Raw genomic sequence first — 18,518 nt, forward strand, 5'->3', positions numbered from 1 at the left:
CTGTATCTAAACAGAGCATATTGCTCCAACTCAGCTACGATCTAATCTTAATTTCCTATAGCATGTCTTTAGTATTTCAGTTCACTGTGTTGGTCACAAAAGGGTAGAATCTACAAGCACACTTCAGAAACTGTGTAGACCAAATGAAACTTGAAATTTTGGCAAATATCCTTTACCCTTAAAGAAAGAGGGTGCATTATGAAACTCAAGATACTGCAAAGTGCTTGGTTTGTAAATAGATACCCAATGCTGTTGCTTAGACAAGATAAAAGCTAAATGTAGTAATTAAAACAAATGAGTCCTTCTGTCAGGCAATTCTTTGAGAAGGTGGCAGCTGACAGTGAATATTTTATCTAGGAAATTATGCTCTTGTGGTAATATAAGGTATGCTGTAACTTAGTTTATAATGTGAAACTGTTTTCTACTTGATTAGTGGTACTTGTGTTCAATGTGTGGAGGATGCTGAAAAATCTTCAGGTATGCCATTTACCTAATGCACTGCATTTTATGCATAGCATTAGGCTGTAAAAGGATTGGTTACGTTGGATCTTAGGATTTTAAATATAACAAATCAGTCCTTGCATATCACTAGCTTTTAGGGGAGTTGTCCTCAGCTACTGGTGTATGTTTACTAAAACCTGATTTTTTTTTTTTTTAGTAGTTTCATTTCTTGAACAATACAAACCAATGAAACTATACAAAATGAAGCAGAAAAGAGTACCAAATCTTGCTTTGGAATGCAGTTGTTAGGGGAGAGTGGATAGTTAAATGCTTTTGATGGAAATCAAACATGAATAGGCATATTGAGGATGAACACTAAAGCACTGTGCTTCAGGACAGGCTCAGTCAGACTGTCAAGTTACCAACAATTAACCCTTTATTTTCAATTTGTTGCATACATTTAGTTTTAGCTTTTAATTCACCATTTCCAAACTAACTCTTCTACCAGAAAAAGAGATTTGTCACTGCCTGAGTGTTGGCAGAGGCAAGGGCAAGGTCAGAATGCATTTCCTTGTAAGTGTAACAACAAAGTGTATATTGGATTTTCTTACCTTAGCAAGCCAGATAGAAAACACTTTAAAGCCTGTTCTGAAAAGTTGCCCTGAGGATTTCAAGTCAAAAAAAAAAAAAAAATCATGCTGGTTGGAGGCACCAAGGAGAGTTCAACTGTATAGGAGCACTTACAAAATTCTCTTCTAGATTTGTAAGAGAACAATTTTAGAGACGGATATAATTTTTATGTTTACGGATCCTGCAGAGCCCACTGCATGGAAGAAAATGCTAAAGTTATTGCAGGAGAACAGAATATTCTATATGTTCTCTGTTTGCTATTTTTAATTGGTGACTTACATGGCCTCTCAGAGCTTGATGCAAATAATAAAACACTGTTGGCAAGTGTGTAATAACTCCTCCACCATCATTTTCTTCCATTAGAGTTTTTGTACTCATCTTCCACAGGATCTCAGAAAAGTCTGCAGAAAAATTTTCTCTGGCATACAAGAACCCTGAAGAGCTAGAGGCAAGCAAAATTTGCTGGAAATACGTAGATGACTGAGGTCTGTCTCCCTGAGAGTATCTTGCTGAAAGCTGTTCCTGCTGTCAGACAAGCTTTTGTCTGAGCTGTTTGAGTTCAGTCTGCTGCTGAGCAGCCTACTAAGAGGAAACAGTTATGATGGTCAATAGATAGCTGTGTGATTGGAGCTGGACAATTAACTGTTAGCACACATATATAGCTATAGGTTTATTTGTGAACAGTCTTTACCATAGGATTTTCAATATTGTCATATGCTAAGTTTATTAAAATTGTCTAAGTTCCAAGTGCTAATTGTTCTGGGAGGTTAAAGATTAATACTACTGTACAGCTGCTATAATCACAGTAGAGGCAAAGCTTTAATACCTAAAGCAGATGTTCAGCCCAGTAGTGTCTAAAATAATACTCTAGCCTTTAACTGATGTGTTTCTGTAATCATACATTCAATACAATACATTCTGTGTGCTAGCCCTTTTCACAAGGGAACATTTTCTGTCTTATGCTAGTATAATTGTGTGGTACATCTGTGCTTTACCTGGGCTTTTGTTACAGAATGTGGGTAATGCTTTAAAATTACTAAGAAAGTGTCTAAGAATGTGCTCTACATTAATTTTTTGGAAGCTATTCTTAATGATGCAGGAGTGAAGGATGGCTTTTGCCATGTAAGTGCATTTTACAGCCATTGGTTCCAACTTAAAAAAAAAAAAAAAATTAGAACTGCTCCCTCCTTAGTCTCGTGAAAAGGATGCTTCAAATGCTTCCATCTCCAGTTGTTTTCACTGGTAGTTGGCGTTGGCTAATGTACCTTTTGCCAGGGTCAGCCCTGGTTCTCTCTTCAGGCTGGGCTATCACCTGCAGCACAGAGGCCCCGGCACAGGCTGGAGGGAGAAGGGCTCCTAGCAGCAGCTGAGCAATTATTACGTGGCAAACACTTTTCACTGCCTTATGGGACTGCGTGTTATTTTCCCACCCAAACGAAGCTCAGGGGCTAGTGCACCCTTGGTTTGCGTTTCTTTCTTGGTCCGGGGTTGGTCCTTTTATAAAGTGCTGAGTTGCCTGAGCCAACACTGGAAGGCTCAGTAAGGGGGGCCCGGGGAGAAGAGGATCCCTAAATCCTGTCAAGGAACTTCATGTGCTTCTGAAACTATTCTTCTGCTATTTTGCACGTTTTTACAATACTGTGGGAAAAACCTAGGGTTCTCTCTCAGAGCAGGTATGCTTCCTCCTGGGGGGAGGTACGGCTGTGCCTGGCAGCCCGGCTGCCTCTGGCCGCTCCCCTGCTTCCCTCCCGGCTCCGGTGGAGGCCGGGCTTCCTCACTCTCGCAGGTGGATCCCGGCTCCCGTGCCTCCCCCAGCGGGTCGCGGGCGGCGGCCCGGCGGGCCCCAAGCACCGCCCCGGCGGGCGGTGTGACGAGCGGCACCGCCCGGTCGCTCTCGCCTACCCGGGCCGCGGCGGGCCCGCTGCCGCCCTCCCCCGGCGCCGCGGCGGGCGGGAGGATGGAGCAAGGGCTGTCCGCCATCACCCTCTACTGCGCGCCCGCCGCCAGCCCCGCGCCCGCCGCCGGCACCATGGAGCCCGAGCAGGTGAGCGGGGCGGCGGGGCCTGGCCCCTCCGGGCGAGCAGCGGGGCCCGGGCGCTGCCGCTTCCGCAGCGGGGCGAGGCCGCCGTGGGTCCGGCCGGGGGTGGGTGGCGGCTGCGGCCTGACCCCGCGGGTGTGCGGGGCGGGGAAAGCCCCCGTTCATGGCTGGGGCACGGGGGCCTGGCCGCGGGAGGAGAGGTCGGCGTGTCGGCCGGTCTGTGCTCCCATCCAGCGCCCTGTAATTACAGCCAGCGCGGCGGGCACGCGTGTCTCCGGTGTCTCCTGTTCTCCGGGGACAATGCCTCTGACAAACGAGCCTGATGAATATTAAAGCGAGACAGGTTTCCACTTCCCTCCGCGCTGTGAAGTTGGCGAAGGCGTGGGCCATGGTGAGGGACGGCGGCTGTTAATTACACCTCAGCCCCGAGCTCGCCTGTCCTGCCGCGCCTGCCCCTGCACCGGCCGCGGCTTCGCCCTGGGACTTAGAGGCGCTGCCGCTTCACTGGTTATGGTGCTTTTCCAAGGCTTGTTTATTCTGAGGGTGTCTTTTCTTACAGTCGTCCTCTGACTCTGTAATTTTGTTGTCTTCTGTTCTGAGAAAGGCTCATGCTGTTTTAATTTGAAACACAAGGGTGGGAAGTCAGGCAAGCAGTATGAAGAAAAACCCTCACCCAAACCTAAACAAACTCCTCCTAAACCCCTAGCCAGAATAATTAACACAAATCAGTAGGGTAGCCAAGATAGCATGTTAGAAATACTTTTCATTAACCAATACCAGCCTTCTAATGATTAGCAGTATCAGGCCAGTAGATCTGTGCAAATTGAATTACTCATCTTTCTGAGCAAGAGTGGACATCACACACTTTGGCATTTTCGCTCATAAGCTCTTTCAAGGATTCCTTCAAGGTTAAAAGATGAAAAAAGGAATAGTCTGATCTCCCTATTGGTTTTTGCTTTTCTTCTTCCTCTCCTTTGTGAAGCTTTATATTATTGCATCACCTAATATTAGTTGTGTCAGCTCTTCTAGCTTACCTGCAGGTGTCCAGGCGTACCTTATCCTTAATTGTAGTTTATTTATTTTGACATTTTAGATGTAGACTGAAATTCTGTTGTGCTGGTTATTGTACCAACACTGTCAAAAGACGCCCTGCTCTCTCTCTATTTCTGGCTAAGAGGTGAGGTAAAGAGGGTAAACAAGGAACAGCAGTTTCAGATGCTGACTTCCTGACAGGCAAGGTTTTTATATGTGCTGTAAAGCCAAGAAGAATTCCAAGAGGACATTTGAAAGAAAGAGGAAGTTGCTTTATAGTGTTTACCAAGGACCTTAAGAGTGTCAGCTAGTGTGAGAGCACAAGAGTGACCGGCCTTCATGTCAAACAGTTGCTGGAATAGAAGCCAAGGTAGATACTTCTTTGATGTGGGGTTAAGACAAATTCTGAGTCTCTCAAGACCATATAATGTGTTAGAGAAGGATGGGCCTCTGGAAAAAAGAATGAGGTCACAAACGTGACTAAAGCCATGCACCGAAAGAATGATCTTTGTAAAAACTTCCTGAATTGGAAAAGAAGATCAAATTTGTGAAGGAAGATCAAAAGTATAAATTCTCAAACAGGAAATACTGTAACATTTGAGCAATAAAGAGAGTCTAGCTGACAGCTGTAGAATAGATCTGCATTGCCACAGGTTTGGAAAGGTACATAAATTCACTTACGCTGAACTTCCTGCTTGTAGCTAGGAGAATTGGTTTTTATTGACATTGTGCAGGTAAAAATGAAAAGGAAAAATGCTGCAGTGATAACTAAAACCCACACATGTTTGTTGACTAGGTAATAACCAAAGCAACAGCTGATATTTAATAATTTATGACTTGGAACCAGATTCATTGTCCCTTGATGTATCCTTACTGTCTTTAACTACTGCATTTGTCTGAAATGTAGCAGTACCAGCTACTTAGAGCTGCTTATTGTAGGTAGTGTAAAGGAAGTGTGGGATGGGTGTGCAGGGAATTAAGGACTGCTTTTTAAACTTGAAACATGAACCAACATTTTTTTTGAAGTTAAAATATTTGAAGCATTTGCATTAAACAAGCCAAAATCAGATGAAGAGACTGTACCTTTAGAAGAGCTCTGAGGAGGGGCTCATGTTGCTTGCTGTTATTAATCACTGTGATATTTATGATGTTGTGTTAGCAAGAAATAGTGCTCTTCAGTACTGTGACTAAACATGAAAAACGGCATCATTGTATGATGCCAGTAAAGGAGCACAGAATGTTCATAAAAAGATGGTTCTGTGGTGCTTTTTGCACCAAAAAATGCCAAACTGAGTCACAATGAGTGGTACCCACTTTTGTAGTGGCAGCACAGAGTGCTCCTTATGCTTAGGTTGCTTCACTGTTTTCAGCGTTCGTGTTTTTGTAGCTTTTCTCTGTTCCTAAGACTGATAGACAGCAGAGTGCACTGAGCTCCAGATAGTTTTGTCTTTCTACTTGAAAATCTGAATCTGCATGAAAATACCATGCTGTTTCAGCTGAATTACCCCACTGAAAACTTGCTACTGAATTCTGCTCTGCTCCTCCAGGAAAATGCCTGAAATGTGCCACTCTAGCTAAAGAAATGCTGAGGGAAGCTGAGATGACTTGCAGTTTTGAGGAGCCATGGTGCCAGGGCTTGGAGAGATGATGAATTGGTGCGGTTCCCCTCCACACTGTAGAGCTCTGCACGTGATCTTTCCCTCCCTCTTCTTTATGGGCAAGAGAAAAATCTGTGCTTGGAATGAAGGAAGCCATTTGGCTCCCCCTGGTCCCCTCCTGCCTCTCTCTCCCGTGCCCGCTGTCTTTCCCAGCTAACCAAGCCTGTTTGCATTGCAAAGCTGTTTTATGTAGTCTAGCATGAGAGATGGGAATGATGATGCTGCGCTTGCAGCAATTAAGGGATATCTCACTGCTGTGTGATAAAATACATATTTTTATTTATAATTTTGAATTGTGCTTTGTGTAGATCATTAAGTTTTGCATAGGGAAGAAGTCAGAATTAGGAATATACCCATTTCATGTAACCTGGATTCTGTGTGCACTTACACACGTCATTCCTTATGATATGGTTTCAAATTACATGAGCTCATGCATTTTTAAAAACCTTCATGGTACATTAAAAACAGATTTCAGAACAGTTTTGTGCATTTGATACAGTAGTATCTAAGAACTCTACCAAGACAAAGGCTCTGTTTTGATAGCTACAAAACCTACTAAATACTAACTACTAAAATTCTCTTCCTGTAGGAGTTATTAGCTTAAAGAGTTCTTGATTGGCCTTTGAACTCGAAGTATATATTTTTAATGCTTGTGACCTCAAGACTGCATTGTAGTATTCAGCAACTGGAAGAACAAAAACAGACATTGTACTTCTCATTTTATATGTCCTTAACCACAGAACTGAGCGTTGTCCTTGTAGCATGGTCCCTTGTACTAACTGTGGTTGATGAGGAAAGCCCACAGGGGTAGGTTCCTTGGTGCATCTTTTTAAAGCTTGAGCCTGGCTGCTTAGTTACTCAGTTCTCTTTTGTGCTAGAGGTGTCAGCCTGAGCTCGCAAAGGTGGCTACAGCCTATGAACTATTTTATTAATTTCATTAGATAATAATTCCAAAACCAACAATATTTTCAGTGTTAAAACTTATGTGCTTATCAAATTATTTAAAGAAACATGCCCTCCCCCAGAAACTCCTATATAATGCAGTGCTCTTTCAGAACAGATGTTTTTAATACCAGCTTTCATGCTTAAGTAAAGGCACTTACCTTTTGGTTACTTTTAGAGAAGAGATCAGTTTTTACATATCTGCAAACAAATTGTGTCAGTCTTATCTTTTACCTACAGCCAAGCTCTTTCAAATGTCCACTGCGTATGCTAATTAATCTAAAATATTTTATATATCAAGTTTTTTAAGGGGAAAATTTCCAGTTCTAGAAACATCTACTTGAGATAATGATGTTTTTTCTTTATAGCAACTTGCAAAGGGAGATGGCAGCTTTGAGAATGTGGAGCTGGGTGTCATAGGAAAGAAGAAGAAAATTCCAAGGAGGGTTATTCATTTTGCAAGTGGAGAAACAATGGAAGAATATAGCACAGATGAAGAGGAAGATGAACAAGAGAAAAAAGACTTGTTGCCACCTGTAGATCCTGTAGGTATTTTGCTTGATATATTGCTACTTCTGCTTTACTGGGTAACTATCAACATTTTATACTTAATTTTTTGTGTCACAAATCTGATTTAGTATTCAGGATTAAAAATTCCATTGATTTGTTTGGCTTTAGGAACTTGGAAATCTGTGAGAAGTATTCTTGGGAAGTTTTGTCTTAGAGTTCTCCTCCACTAAAGTAGCCCTATTAATTAGAATTGAGTTTAATTTCTTCACCGTTCCAGTTTGTCCTTTCCAGCATTTTCCTCTCTAATAGTATTTGCTCGGTATCTCCTTGATTTGTTTAAAAAAAAAAAAAAAGTGTGCAGAGGAGACATTTGTTCCCTTATGTTTGGTAACAGTGGAGAGTTGAACCTGTAATTTAGAGTTACCATACCAACAATTTGATATAATTAAAAGAGCATAGAAGGGAAAGAAACAGATGACTTGCAGAAATAAAGGAAAACTGGTATAATTTATGATATATAAAAAGCAGGTTTTAAAGGACCTGCCTAGTCCATGTATGTAATGTTCATCTGTCTTATAAGATGTTGAGATGTTACTTGACTTATGAATGGAGTTTCCTTTGTTGGTCCAGATTCAAGTGGAGTCTCAATAATTAAAGCTGTTGCCATAGTGTGTATTGTAGCTGCTAAAATACATTTTCCTTTTTTCTCTGTGATTCTGGTTCAGTACTTAGAAGTAAAATGAAACAGTGTTTTATTCTGTTGGCCTATCTAATGAACTATTTTTTGGTGATAGTGTGATTGCAAAGCTCACAGCTGCACGTGCCAACATTGGCAGCAGCAGCTCCCCACCTCTGGCAGTCAGTCCCAGAGAAAATCCACATCCTTCTCATCCTCTCTCCACATGCCCAGTCTCATGCTGGTGTCCCAACTTTACCCTCCTAAAACAATTCTTACCCCAATAAATTGGGTCTGCAGTCCTATTCCCTTCCTGCTAACAGGGCTCCCTTCCTGGCCCTTTCTGGGCTTGGATGCCTGTACTGAGCTGGAGACTCTAAAATTGGGTCCTTCCTGCTGTGCTGGAGTGTGGTCAGGCATCCAAGAGTCATGGCTTTGTGCAGCAGCTAGTCCTGCCTGGTTGTGCACTGGAGGCAGATGCTGGTGTAGAGCTGCTTGTTCCCACACTTGAAAGAAGAGTCCTTGCACACACAGAAACCAGTGCAGTGCTTTCTACTTGACATTGCTGTGGAAAGGCCTTGTGCACCATCATTAGGCAGTCCATAATTAAGAAATGCTGTGGTTGAAGATTTCTATTTACAGTAGTAGACCCTGTATTTATTTACATGTACATCCATCCTGGGAGAGCTTGCCTTTGCTGAAGGGACTGAAGAGTTTGATTTTCTGCTCATGCTCTTCTGAAGAAGTGGTGAACCATAAGAGGTTTGTTTGGGGGAGGACTATCAATCAATACCTCCTTTCCCCTCTGTAAAACAAATTTATCTTGAAGGAGTAAAGAAGTGGGGTTGAGGACTAAGCTGCAGTGAGACTACGGGAATTTAGCTGGGATTGGAGTTTCTAGTGATTTGCAGGTGAAGCTGTTGCACTGCATCTTGTATGGATTGATGGCAGCATCTTGTTCTTGCTAGGCAAGTTCTTGTATACAACAAGAAGTAATATTAGCCTGAGAGCAGGTGGGATATCATTAGTATAAAATATATAAAGCTTATAGTTTGAAAAGAAATGTCTTACAGTCACAAACAACGAGTAAGATGTTAAGCTGCCTTGCTGGGTGCTGAGGTTTTTTTCCCCTTAAGGATCTTCTCAAAGAAATTCAAGAACTGTGAAACTTACTGAATATGATGGTAATGTTCAGGTATCTTCTGGGCGAGATCTATTCCCCACTATGCAGGTCATGGCAGATATCCATGCATGTCTAAGAGAAATTTCCCCAGTTTTAATGAGCAGGGGACCAGGTGTGTATAATTTTTTTGTGCCATTTCCTCACAGTAGAAGAGTTCTGCTGTGGTGCAGCCATGGAAGGCTGACGAACCTTGGTGTACATGTTGAGAGGGCAGAGACGTGCATGCTGCTGTGCAAATCGACACTTAACTAAGGAGCCCTCGAGTGTGCACAACAGCCAGGAATGCTGTGTGATTGTTTGCCTTCTTTCCTAATACAGATTTTTTTTTTTTTTCTGAATGCCAAAAAGTATATTGTACGGCAGAGTTAAGATTTCTCTATTCTCCTTTTATAGTTTATTAAATCCTTAATTTTTCTCACACTTTTTAATAAAAGGACCCCCCAAACCAGAATAGTTTATTGTGGAGCACAGTATGCCTTATTATGTATTGCTTTTTACCTTGACAGAATGAACTTGATTAGAGCAGGAGTTGCCATTAAGTGAGGTTTACTTTATCTGCTGCATGCTTCGTGTATCCCAGCTGAGCCAGACAATTGAAGAAATGTTAGTCCAAGCTGAGCTTTGATGTTTTAGCCAGCAGCTGCTTTAAAAATGTTTTTAATGTAGGATTTCTATAAAAGCAATTAAATAGTCTGTTTGCTGAGACCAGCATGTCTAAAACTTGTTATCTCAGTTGGGATACAAAAAAGTATGTTGCAAGTAATAGCTGTTTCTGGTCCAGTTTATTTTTAGAAAAAGCACATTTAATACTTTGAATAGAAACTTTGCATCGTGAAATTTCAAAGCTCAGCTGGTATTGGCTTCCTGGCAGCCTATGAATGAGTTTAAGGGAAACAAATATTTTGCTGTGTTGTAAAGAAATGTCTTCAATATGTACCTTGCTTTGATTGTGTTCAGAACTACTCAGGCAATGACAATGTCTTTCTTACTAAGCGAAGTAGTATGTATACATCCTAGTAATATGATAACCAAAGTAGTTGGTGTGGTGGGCTGCTACCACTCAGAAAAAAAAAAACCCACCCAAATTCTCAAGAAGAACTGGATTTTAAATTTTGCTTTGAAACAACTTCTGGTACTTTTGTAGGTCAGCACTCAGTTCATTAATATTGTTGACTGGAGTGTCCATTCTGTAGTATTTTGGGTTTTTGAAACCAGAACACAGGGTATTCTTATTTTTTAGATAATAGCATTCAGTATTATCTGAATGTTCTCAAATTGAAATTGATATGCTTTTATTGCATTAATGTTTTGAGTCTTCTATTCTGTCCTAAAATTTAGATGTTTGCACTTTATATGTAAATTTCCTTTTGCTTTTGTCTACCAAAACTTTATTGTGTATTGATTAAATTTCCCTAACCTATTCCAGAAGATAATCCTTTTGTTTATCCCTGGAGGCACACTTGGTATAAACTCTTTGTTGCATTCACCTGTTACATGAGGAGGCATAAGGTGGAGTGTCTTTGCAGAGGAACTGGAAGCATTATAACTGTTGGTGTGATAACCCTAGAATTCATCCTGAGAAACAGAGCAGCAAAGCTCCAGAAGAGATTTAATTTTTTTAACCCTCAGTGCTCAGAAGGATTGAAACACATCCTTGCAGGAAGGTTGTCTTGATATCCTGTAGTTAAAAGGCCCTTAACTTTAAATAGCAAAAAGTCCTCTCTTGAGGACATTGAGCTCTCTTTTTCTTCTAAGAAATTGAGATGAAGGAGAAAAATAAGTAATAACTACTCATGATATGGTAGCAGCTCTTGATGGAGAATGGTGTGTGTGTTTCTGATCTTGTTTTCACTGGGTTATCTTAGGTGGCATAGGTCTTATATGATATATATACTGAAGGACCTATTATAGCAATGAACAGTCAGTAATTAAACTAATTTAAAATCTATCTTGGCACAGTAAGCAATGGAAAAGCATCTATTTGGTGGTGTATATTAACTATTATATACAGGATTTGTTTTTTCTTAAACCAGGAAAATGATTACTTTTCTCATTTTGCCATTTTCTCTGACAAAAAGAAACACTACATACTTTGGAAAGTTTAGGTGTTACTAAGAACTGGAATCTGCCAAAAATAGATATAGATGTGGATTGTTTAGGAATATGATGGGCTCAGAAGTTCAAGGGAGCATGTTTGCTCCCTTTGGCAGCCCCATACTAGGAAACAAAATCGTGTTCTGTTGTTGAACCAGAGGCCCCTTGGTTTTATCAGTGGTTGAATCCATTATGTTAATTCCTATTTAAGTTAAAATTGTAGATTAAGATTTTTTGTATTTTAAAAACCAGTTGTCATAACCGTTGTGTTTTCCACTGTAAACAAGAAAATAAAGTCAGGATATAGCTGCATAATATAATTAAGCATTGTAGAAACATATACTTAGGAGACTGATGGCAGGAGAAATAGTTCCCTTACAATAAGCCAGTGTACTGTGTATCATACTGCTGCCCCTTGTTTCCATTCAAGAAATACAGTATTACTGTGTCCTTGAGTTGATTAAAGACTGAACGGGAAGGCTTCTCTGGCTGGCCAGACGAGGCTGACGTACAGTATCTGAGTATGTGGTTCTGCAGGTCTGTAGGACCTGACTTGGGTATGGTTTTCCAGTCTTCAGCTCAGTGCATTAAAGCTACTTCACAGACTAGGATTAGTCTGTACTGAGCCATTGCTTAACAACCCAGTTCATGTCACTCGAATGGTTCTGGTTTCTCCAGTACCAGTTCTTGCCTCACATTTGCCATTTCTGTTTCCATCTCCGAGGTGCTCTGGGAAGCCACCCAAATTTATCCTGAGGAAGTAAGCGGGGGATGGGTAGAAAAAGAAGATGATTCCTTGAATGCATTCCCTTGTTCCTGGCTGTTCCTGGTGGTTTACTCTCCAAGCCGTCTCCTTTCTCCTTTTGAATTTGTGTGAAGTAGCTTCTCTTATGGTTTTGTATTGTCTTTTGAGACACTGGAAAGAATGTTCCTTTTTAAATTGAAGAGACTGGCAAAGCCTTGCTTGGCAGGGGTGAAGAAGTGTCTGGTTGGGCTTTGTCAGAAAGCAGAGGTTCCCATGAAGCTGAACTTAGAAATGCTTATAATCTACCAAAATGATTTTTAACTGCGGTGGGGGAAGAGTAGAAATAGACAAAACCTCTGTGTCTGCTGAGCCTCAGATGTTTCCTACGTTTGTGTCTCCACAAACTTGTTAGAATGTTCTGGGTCCGAATTACTTCTGTCACGTTGAAGTTCAGCTTGTCTTTTCACTCATAAATGTTAAGGGGGTTCTTGAAGCTTCTTTCCTATAGTGCACAGCAGGCCCTTGTTTGTCCTGCACACTGTGTGAATGCTTTTTAATCCTGTCACCTCGTCATGAAGGATTGTACAGAGCCCTGTCAATGCCATTATTTGCACCTGTGGCAACAAGCTTTTCCAGCACTTTTTTTGACTTCTTCCACTGAACAAACTCCTTGTTAGCCTGTCTGCCAACTGAGCACATAATCAACAAGCTGGAGGTGCTTTTGTGCGAGCAGGATAGCAGCTGGTTTTGCTTACACTTTTACCTTGGCAGGACATTTTCCATACCCACTGCCAAAAAGATATAGCATCTGGCTTTTTTTCAGCTTGCCCAACTTGAGTTTCTGGCTTGAAAGACAATTTATTGTTGCACTGCTTTGTAGAGACTGTGCTTGGAGAGCACTGAAGTGTAGTAGCTTGTGTACCTGCATACTGAGGCTATACCAACTAGTCTTTGTAGCTGTGTTATTTACAATAATATTGATTGTCCTGTGCAGATATCTATTAAATAAGATCACAGAAAAAAGTTACTATCTAAGAGTTCTTAGCAACATGTTATAAATACTTACGTAACTGAGTAGAGCTAATGTGTTTTATTTAATAAAAGCTGACACTTCTAACTGCTACTTTTCACAAGAAAAGTACTTCTACAGAGATCTTTTCTGGGGAATAAATACATAACAAAGAGCTTGCCTGTTAACTATAAATATGTTTTAGTTCACTATGGTTAACTATAAATATGTTTTGAGTTTGCCTTTTCACAAAAGTGAAAGCCTACAGGTTTTTTCCCATTAGCTTGGAATCTGCTTTTCCCCTTTTCATTACATGGATTGTTTTTGGTTTTGGTTTTGTTTTTGGGGGTTTTTTTGTTTGTTTTTGTTTGTTTTTGGTTTTTTTTAAGAGGTACAGCCTTTTTCTTTAGTGAAAAGCATAGCCTGGGTATGCCCATTATTTTATAATTGATTAAATTTAATTTCTAAATTTTTTTTAAGTTACTATGTATAAATATATAAGTTTGTCTGGAGGCTGCGGGATTTTCTCTGTGACCGTGAATAGTCATAGTCATGCATAGTCATGCAAAGGGCAATTCCTCCTCTTTGCCTTCCTGGCCTGCCCTTCTTAAAGAATCTGTATTCCTCTACTGCAGCCCTCCAGTCCATCCACTGCATCTCTGGGATCCCAACAAGATCCTATCCCTGCAGCTGTGTACAGATACCTAATTTCTTATGTTAATGTCCCATGTTGTGTGTCTTAGTGTTCTGGCACTGCAGAGACACTTCCTCATGTACATGCAAATTCTTGAGGTGATCCCCCTTGAGCCCTGTTTTACTCATTTTGTGTTCCTCCTTGTTCACATCACCCCAGGCACTTTGCTTGTCAGCCTGTCCATCGCTCCCTCGGAGCTGAGGTAACTTGCTCCCTCCCTCACAGCTCTTGGTGTTATTTTACAGGTGCAATTTCAAGGGATAATGCATATCTGGTTGTAAAGTTTGGAAGCAGCCTCTTGCTCAGAGGTTTGAAGGTTTGGTTTGGTTTTAAACAGTCTCTTGCAGTTCACTCATCATTGTAATGAGGGACTACTTGGCTACCTCACTTCACTTCTTGGCATGATGGAATTCAGAACATTATGGAAAGCTCTTTCTAGTTACAGGGATTGAGTTGGATGCTTGTCATTTCCCAAGTCTGGAAGTGGGAAACAAAAACAAATGAAACAAATTTTTCCTGTAGGTAAACCGTGGTTATATTTAGATTTTATGGTGATACTTTGCTTTATCTGTCTGGTCTAGCAAAATATTATGGCAGCTGGCAAACAGGAAACACTGCAGATCTTTCCTCTCAAGCTGTTTTGCATGTGTTATTTTGTGCCATGAACATACAGCTGTACATATTCATACCACTCTTGTTCCTACAGACAACGCTCACGTGGGGACCCTACTTGTGGTTTCACATGCTGCGAGTTGCAACATCAACTTTATCAGGTATTGCTTTATTTACTGGTAAACCAGTAATGGAATATTGAAAGTTACCTTGACATACTGTAAATCATCTTTGGGCTCTACTTGTTTTTTTGAAAGCGTGAATCTTTTTTTTTACTTTCAATCACCAACTCCTGCATGGAAGAACAAACAGAAAATACACCTTTGATCAAAACTCTTCCTCTTTTTCTTTATATGGAAATATGTTGGTGTTGGCAAGGGAGTATATCAGCTTTCTCTTAGGTTTTGTATGGAACCATTTTGTGCGATGTTACCTGAAAAGAATGCTGTCTGAAATAACTAAACTGACAGCTGTTCTGAAGAAGATAACTAAAAGTTATCCCAAGAACACATCTAGTGTGCCATACAACGAACATCTGAGGTTACAAAATAAACAAGACTATTGACAAGAGTCTTAAACTTTGTTTAGAAATTTATTTGACTCATGGACCTCATAAAATTTTTCCCAGTTTTAAAAATGCTTATCTTTGTCTGTGTTCTCTCCAAGGTGTAAAGTATCTTTATTGGGGGGTTTTGACAAATGTTACGGAGTTTCTGTCATTGTACACCTAGTTTTGAATATTTCTAAAAACTATTGGCAGTCTAGTTTCATGAATTAACCTATCCTTATTTTGAGAAACACTTTAATGTACAGTGTAATTCTATTCCTTGATGCATCTGTTCTTAATACACTAAAGTAGATACTGCTTTCCTTTTTTCAGAAATCTTGTATGAATTTGAAGATTAGTACTTTCTTCTTCCCACTTCAGTTTTGGCTCTTACATTTGTAATTTGCACTAGTCTTTTGCACAAAAATGCAGGTCCCAGGATATCTATAAAATTAGTTATTGTGAATATTCATTGAAGCAGTCAGTTGCTAACTTCTAACTTTTTAGTCATCCCCTGAAGATGACTAACTCATTTGCATCCTTGGGGCAGATTTACAATTGGAAGTGCAGTACATTTGGCTTCTTGCTTGCCTTTACTTGAGAACCAGTGGTGTAGCCACCACCATGGTAAAGAGACTGACTGACACAAGCCCTTCCTGTTCTTGTGCACTACCTGCTTTAGCACAGTAGTGCTGCATGTAGCCTACAGCTTGAAAATTGAGACAGCTGAAACCTAAATATTTTATTAGTCCATTAGTATGCAACACAGAACATTTTAAAACTGACTTGACATATGCACATGCCAGTAAATAACTGTCTGGTTTCTAGTACCATTAGACTGAACTAATACAGCTGATACCCATGTATTGTCTAACCTTAATTTTCAGTTAAAGTCCAGTTAAAGGCTTATCCTTAAACTGTTTCTTAGCAAAATAAACTTAGATTCAAAGCTGAAACTATCAGAATACAAAAATTACCACCATCTAGATTTTCACTGAACTTTATGTTCTTCTCCTTTTATTCATTCTCTATCTTAAAGAAAATTATTAGTATATTCAGCTAATAATTACCTATAAGTAGATTAGCCTTGCAGATTTTGGTTTTATCTTTTCAATGAAGTAGGACTACAGAAAACCATTCAGGAAAGATGGTGAGACTTTTAAAAAGAAAACTGTGCATAAGAAGTTTCTTCTAGATACTAATCATATGTAAACCTCTTTTTACTTTTTAGTATGTGATTTCCTTGGGGAAAAGATTGCATCTGTTCTGGGAATAAGCACACCAAAATACCAATATGCAATTGATGAGTATTACAGAATGAAGAGAGAGGTATGTGTGTGAGATGGGGTTGTTGTACTCCTTTTCTCCCAACTTGCCTTCCCTGGAATTTTAAAAAATAATATTTGTATTCTAGCATTTGAATGAAGTTTTAGACCCCCAATTTCAGCTTGCCTTCAGTTTTCATTTGATGCATGGTTAGTGCTTACTTATCCATCTGCCTTTTCTCTCCAGCTTATCAGTCTTAGATGGCTGAGTCCTGACCACTGCTCGGTTTGTTTCTCTTGTACAATGCATTTTCAAGTCAACAGTGTGAGAAAGTTGCATGGACAGTTTTGCTGAACACTGTAAGGAGGTGGCTGCTAGCAATACACTTTCCAACTCTAAAACTTTTCAACACAGTGTCAAAGGTAAATTGAACATGATGCTACCACCATGACTGGGCATGACGGAGAGGTAGCCAGTGCTTTAGGCAAAAAAATCTCAAACCCTTAGTAATCTTCATTTGGAAGAGATGGAAAACATATTTAAAGCTTTATTACTTATTTTTTTATAGCTGTTATTGAGAGCTGAAAAAACTTTGGAGAAGGTAGACCTATCCCTATTGCCATTAACTAAAAACTGCTTATCTAGATAGGTATTTTCTTTGTTTGTTTAAAATGGTTTTGTTTTTTGTTTGCTTAACATGGTTTAATCCTTTACTTTTGGGAATTTTTTTTTCCATGATGGAAGTTCTGGAATATACCTCACTGTATGATCAGCTAATGACTGTTTTCTAGCAGAACAGATGTCCTTGCCTTGTAATAGGAACTGCTATGCTCTTATGGAAAGACTTCCAATTTAATGTAAATAAGTGGTGAATAGTAAGTAGTAGCATATGATTCTGGTTATCTCTTTTCAGGAGGAAGAGGAGGAACAGGAAAACAAGATGGCAGAAGAAGCAGAAAGACAGCATCAGGAACAGCAGAACAAGCCACAAGCCGAAGCTCCTGTTCAGACAGACCAGCCTGAAGCAACAGCATCCTCTTCATTTGTGAACATAAACTTTGAAAACGAGGGAGATTGCCCGTCCACTGGGAAAAATAAACAAGATGTAGTTCCTGTCCCTCCTTAAGTGTAAAGCTCTGTATAATGTAGGAAATAAGTACTGTCAGGTGTCACAATCTGGCTATAAACAGGAAAAATAGGATTATACTTGTTCAGTGAAATACAACTCCTACCATTCTTATTGATCAGGAGAGAGCTAGGTGATGTCAGTTCAGTCTGCCTGCCTAATAAAGGCTGAGGCATTCTGCCAAACTGGCACTTCAGTTAAAATGAAAATTGCACTACGAACATTCGGTCTAAAATTGAATGTGTGAGCTAATTTCTGTGTAAAGCAAGTAAAAATGTCTTTTCTTTGAATTGCTGTGTCTCTTAACACCTGTGGATTGCAGAGGCAGTGCTGTTTCCTACTTCTAAACACCTCTTTCTGATTTGCACATTGTTTGCAACTCGGCTCTCTATGAATAGATTAATAGGAATTAATATCCTGTAACTCGCAATAGTAAGAGTCTGATTTCCCCTATTTATTGTCTCTACTGTATGCATGTATTTTTTTTCGGTTGTTAACACAAGAGAAAATGTTAGATTTAATGTTAATTAGATTTAAGGGTCCGTTGACTTTTTTTTTATTAAAAAAAAAAAAAAACAAAACACTTTCCAGGGGGCTAAAAACACCCTTGAGAACTTAGTAACAAGTACCAGCACTCTTGGAGGCTGATAGTGCTCAGCTACTCCAATCAGTGCTGTAGCAAAGTATAGAACTAGCATAAGTGTAAGACATTCCCACTCTAAGTCCAAGAATGAAGAGACCCATGTGCTTGAATGCATGCTCTCAGTGGTCCTAGGAAAGAAACTAAAGTCTTGCTAAATTATATTGGGTGCACTGGACACTCTGATACCAATGTACAACTATGAAAACGTTTCTGGACATAGATTACACAAGTCCATGTACTTGAGTGACCTAAACAAACTATGTGTTTAATGTTAATTACCAGTAAGGGATATGCCATTGCAGGTATTTTTCTCCCCTCTAGCACAGAATACTAAATAATTAGAAACCACAAAACAAACTTGTGACTCTTTCCTTTTCTTAAATAAACACAATGTGTTCTGATACAGCACATGCAGCAACAGTAATTTTTATTTTTGTCCAAGTGAAGTGCAGGCACCTCCAAAGCAAATACCGATTTAAGGCGATTTTACTGAAATGACTGTTGTACCTGTGGCTGATAAAAGGTGAACGGTTGACTTTGCAACAACCAGATGTCAGTGCTCCAGGCATTTTCTATGGACAACTGTTGTGGGTAAAGCAGCAGAGAACCTGCACTAGGTATAGGTACCGTGTAATACAGTACTTCTGTCCTTGAGAGTTCTAAAAAAAATTT

At 40.0% G+C, this 18,518-nt stretch overlaps 1 protein-coding gene across 3 annotated transcripts; it reads left to right on the forward strand.

Moving 5' to 3' along the window:
• Positions 1–2,958: 2,958 nt before the first annotated feature.
• FAM177A1 (family with sequence similarity 177 member A1) lies at positions 2,959–17,493 on the forward strand. Of its 3 annotated transcripts, none has more exons than XM_027890151.1 (5): positions 2,959–3,115; positions 7,110–7,286; positions 14,359–14,425; positions 16,043–16,140; positions 16,991–17,493. In XM_027890151.1, the coding sequence occupies exons 1-5, from the start codon at positions 3,029–3,031 to the stop codon at positions 17,201–17,203; spliced, it is 642 nt and encodes a 213-aa protein (XP_027745952.1). In that variant the 5' UTR covers positions 2,959–3,028; the 3' UTR covers positions 17,204–17,493. The 3 variants fall into 3 exon arrangements, with proteins under 3 accessions (XP_027745952.1, XP_027745953.1, XP_027745954.1); XM_027890152.1 differs by lacking the exon at positions 2,959–3,115 and adding an exon at positions 3,387–3,500; XM_027890153.1 differs by lacking the exon at positions 2,959–3,115 and adding an exon at positions 5,749–5,767.
• Positions 17,494–18,518: the final 1,025 nt, after the last annotated feature.

The sequence above is a fragment of the Empidonax traillii genome, unplaced genomic scaffold (assembly GCF_003031625.1).
Source record: "Empidonax traillii isolate 1590-97213 ecotype Southwest subspecies unplaced genomic scaffold, ASM303162v1 scaffold278:size663781, whole genome shotgun sequence".
Classification (NCBI taxonomy): domain Eukaryota; kingdom Metazoa; phylum Chordata; class Aves; order Passeriformes; family Tyrannidae; genus Empidonax; species Empidonax traillii.

Coding starts and splice junctions, on each gene's coding strand:
- FAM177A1 (XM_027890151.1), top strand. CDS start 3,029: ATGGAGCAAGGGCTGTCCGCCATCACCCTCTACTGCGCGCCCGCCGCC. Junction 3,116..7,109: donor GCACCATGGAGCCCGAGCAG/GTGAGCGGGGCG, acceptor TTTTCTTTATAG/CAACTTGCAAAGGGAGATGG. Junction 16,141..16,990: donor ATTACAGAATGAAGAGAGAG/GTATGTGTGTGA, acceptor ATCTCTTTTCAG/GAGGAAGAGGAGGAACAGGA.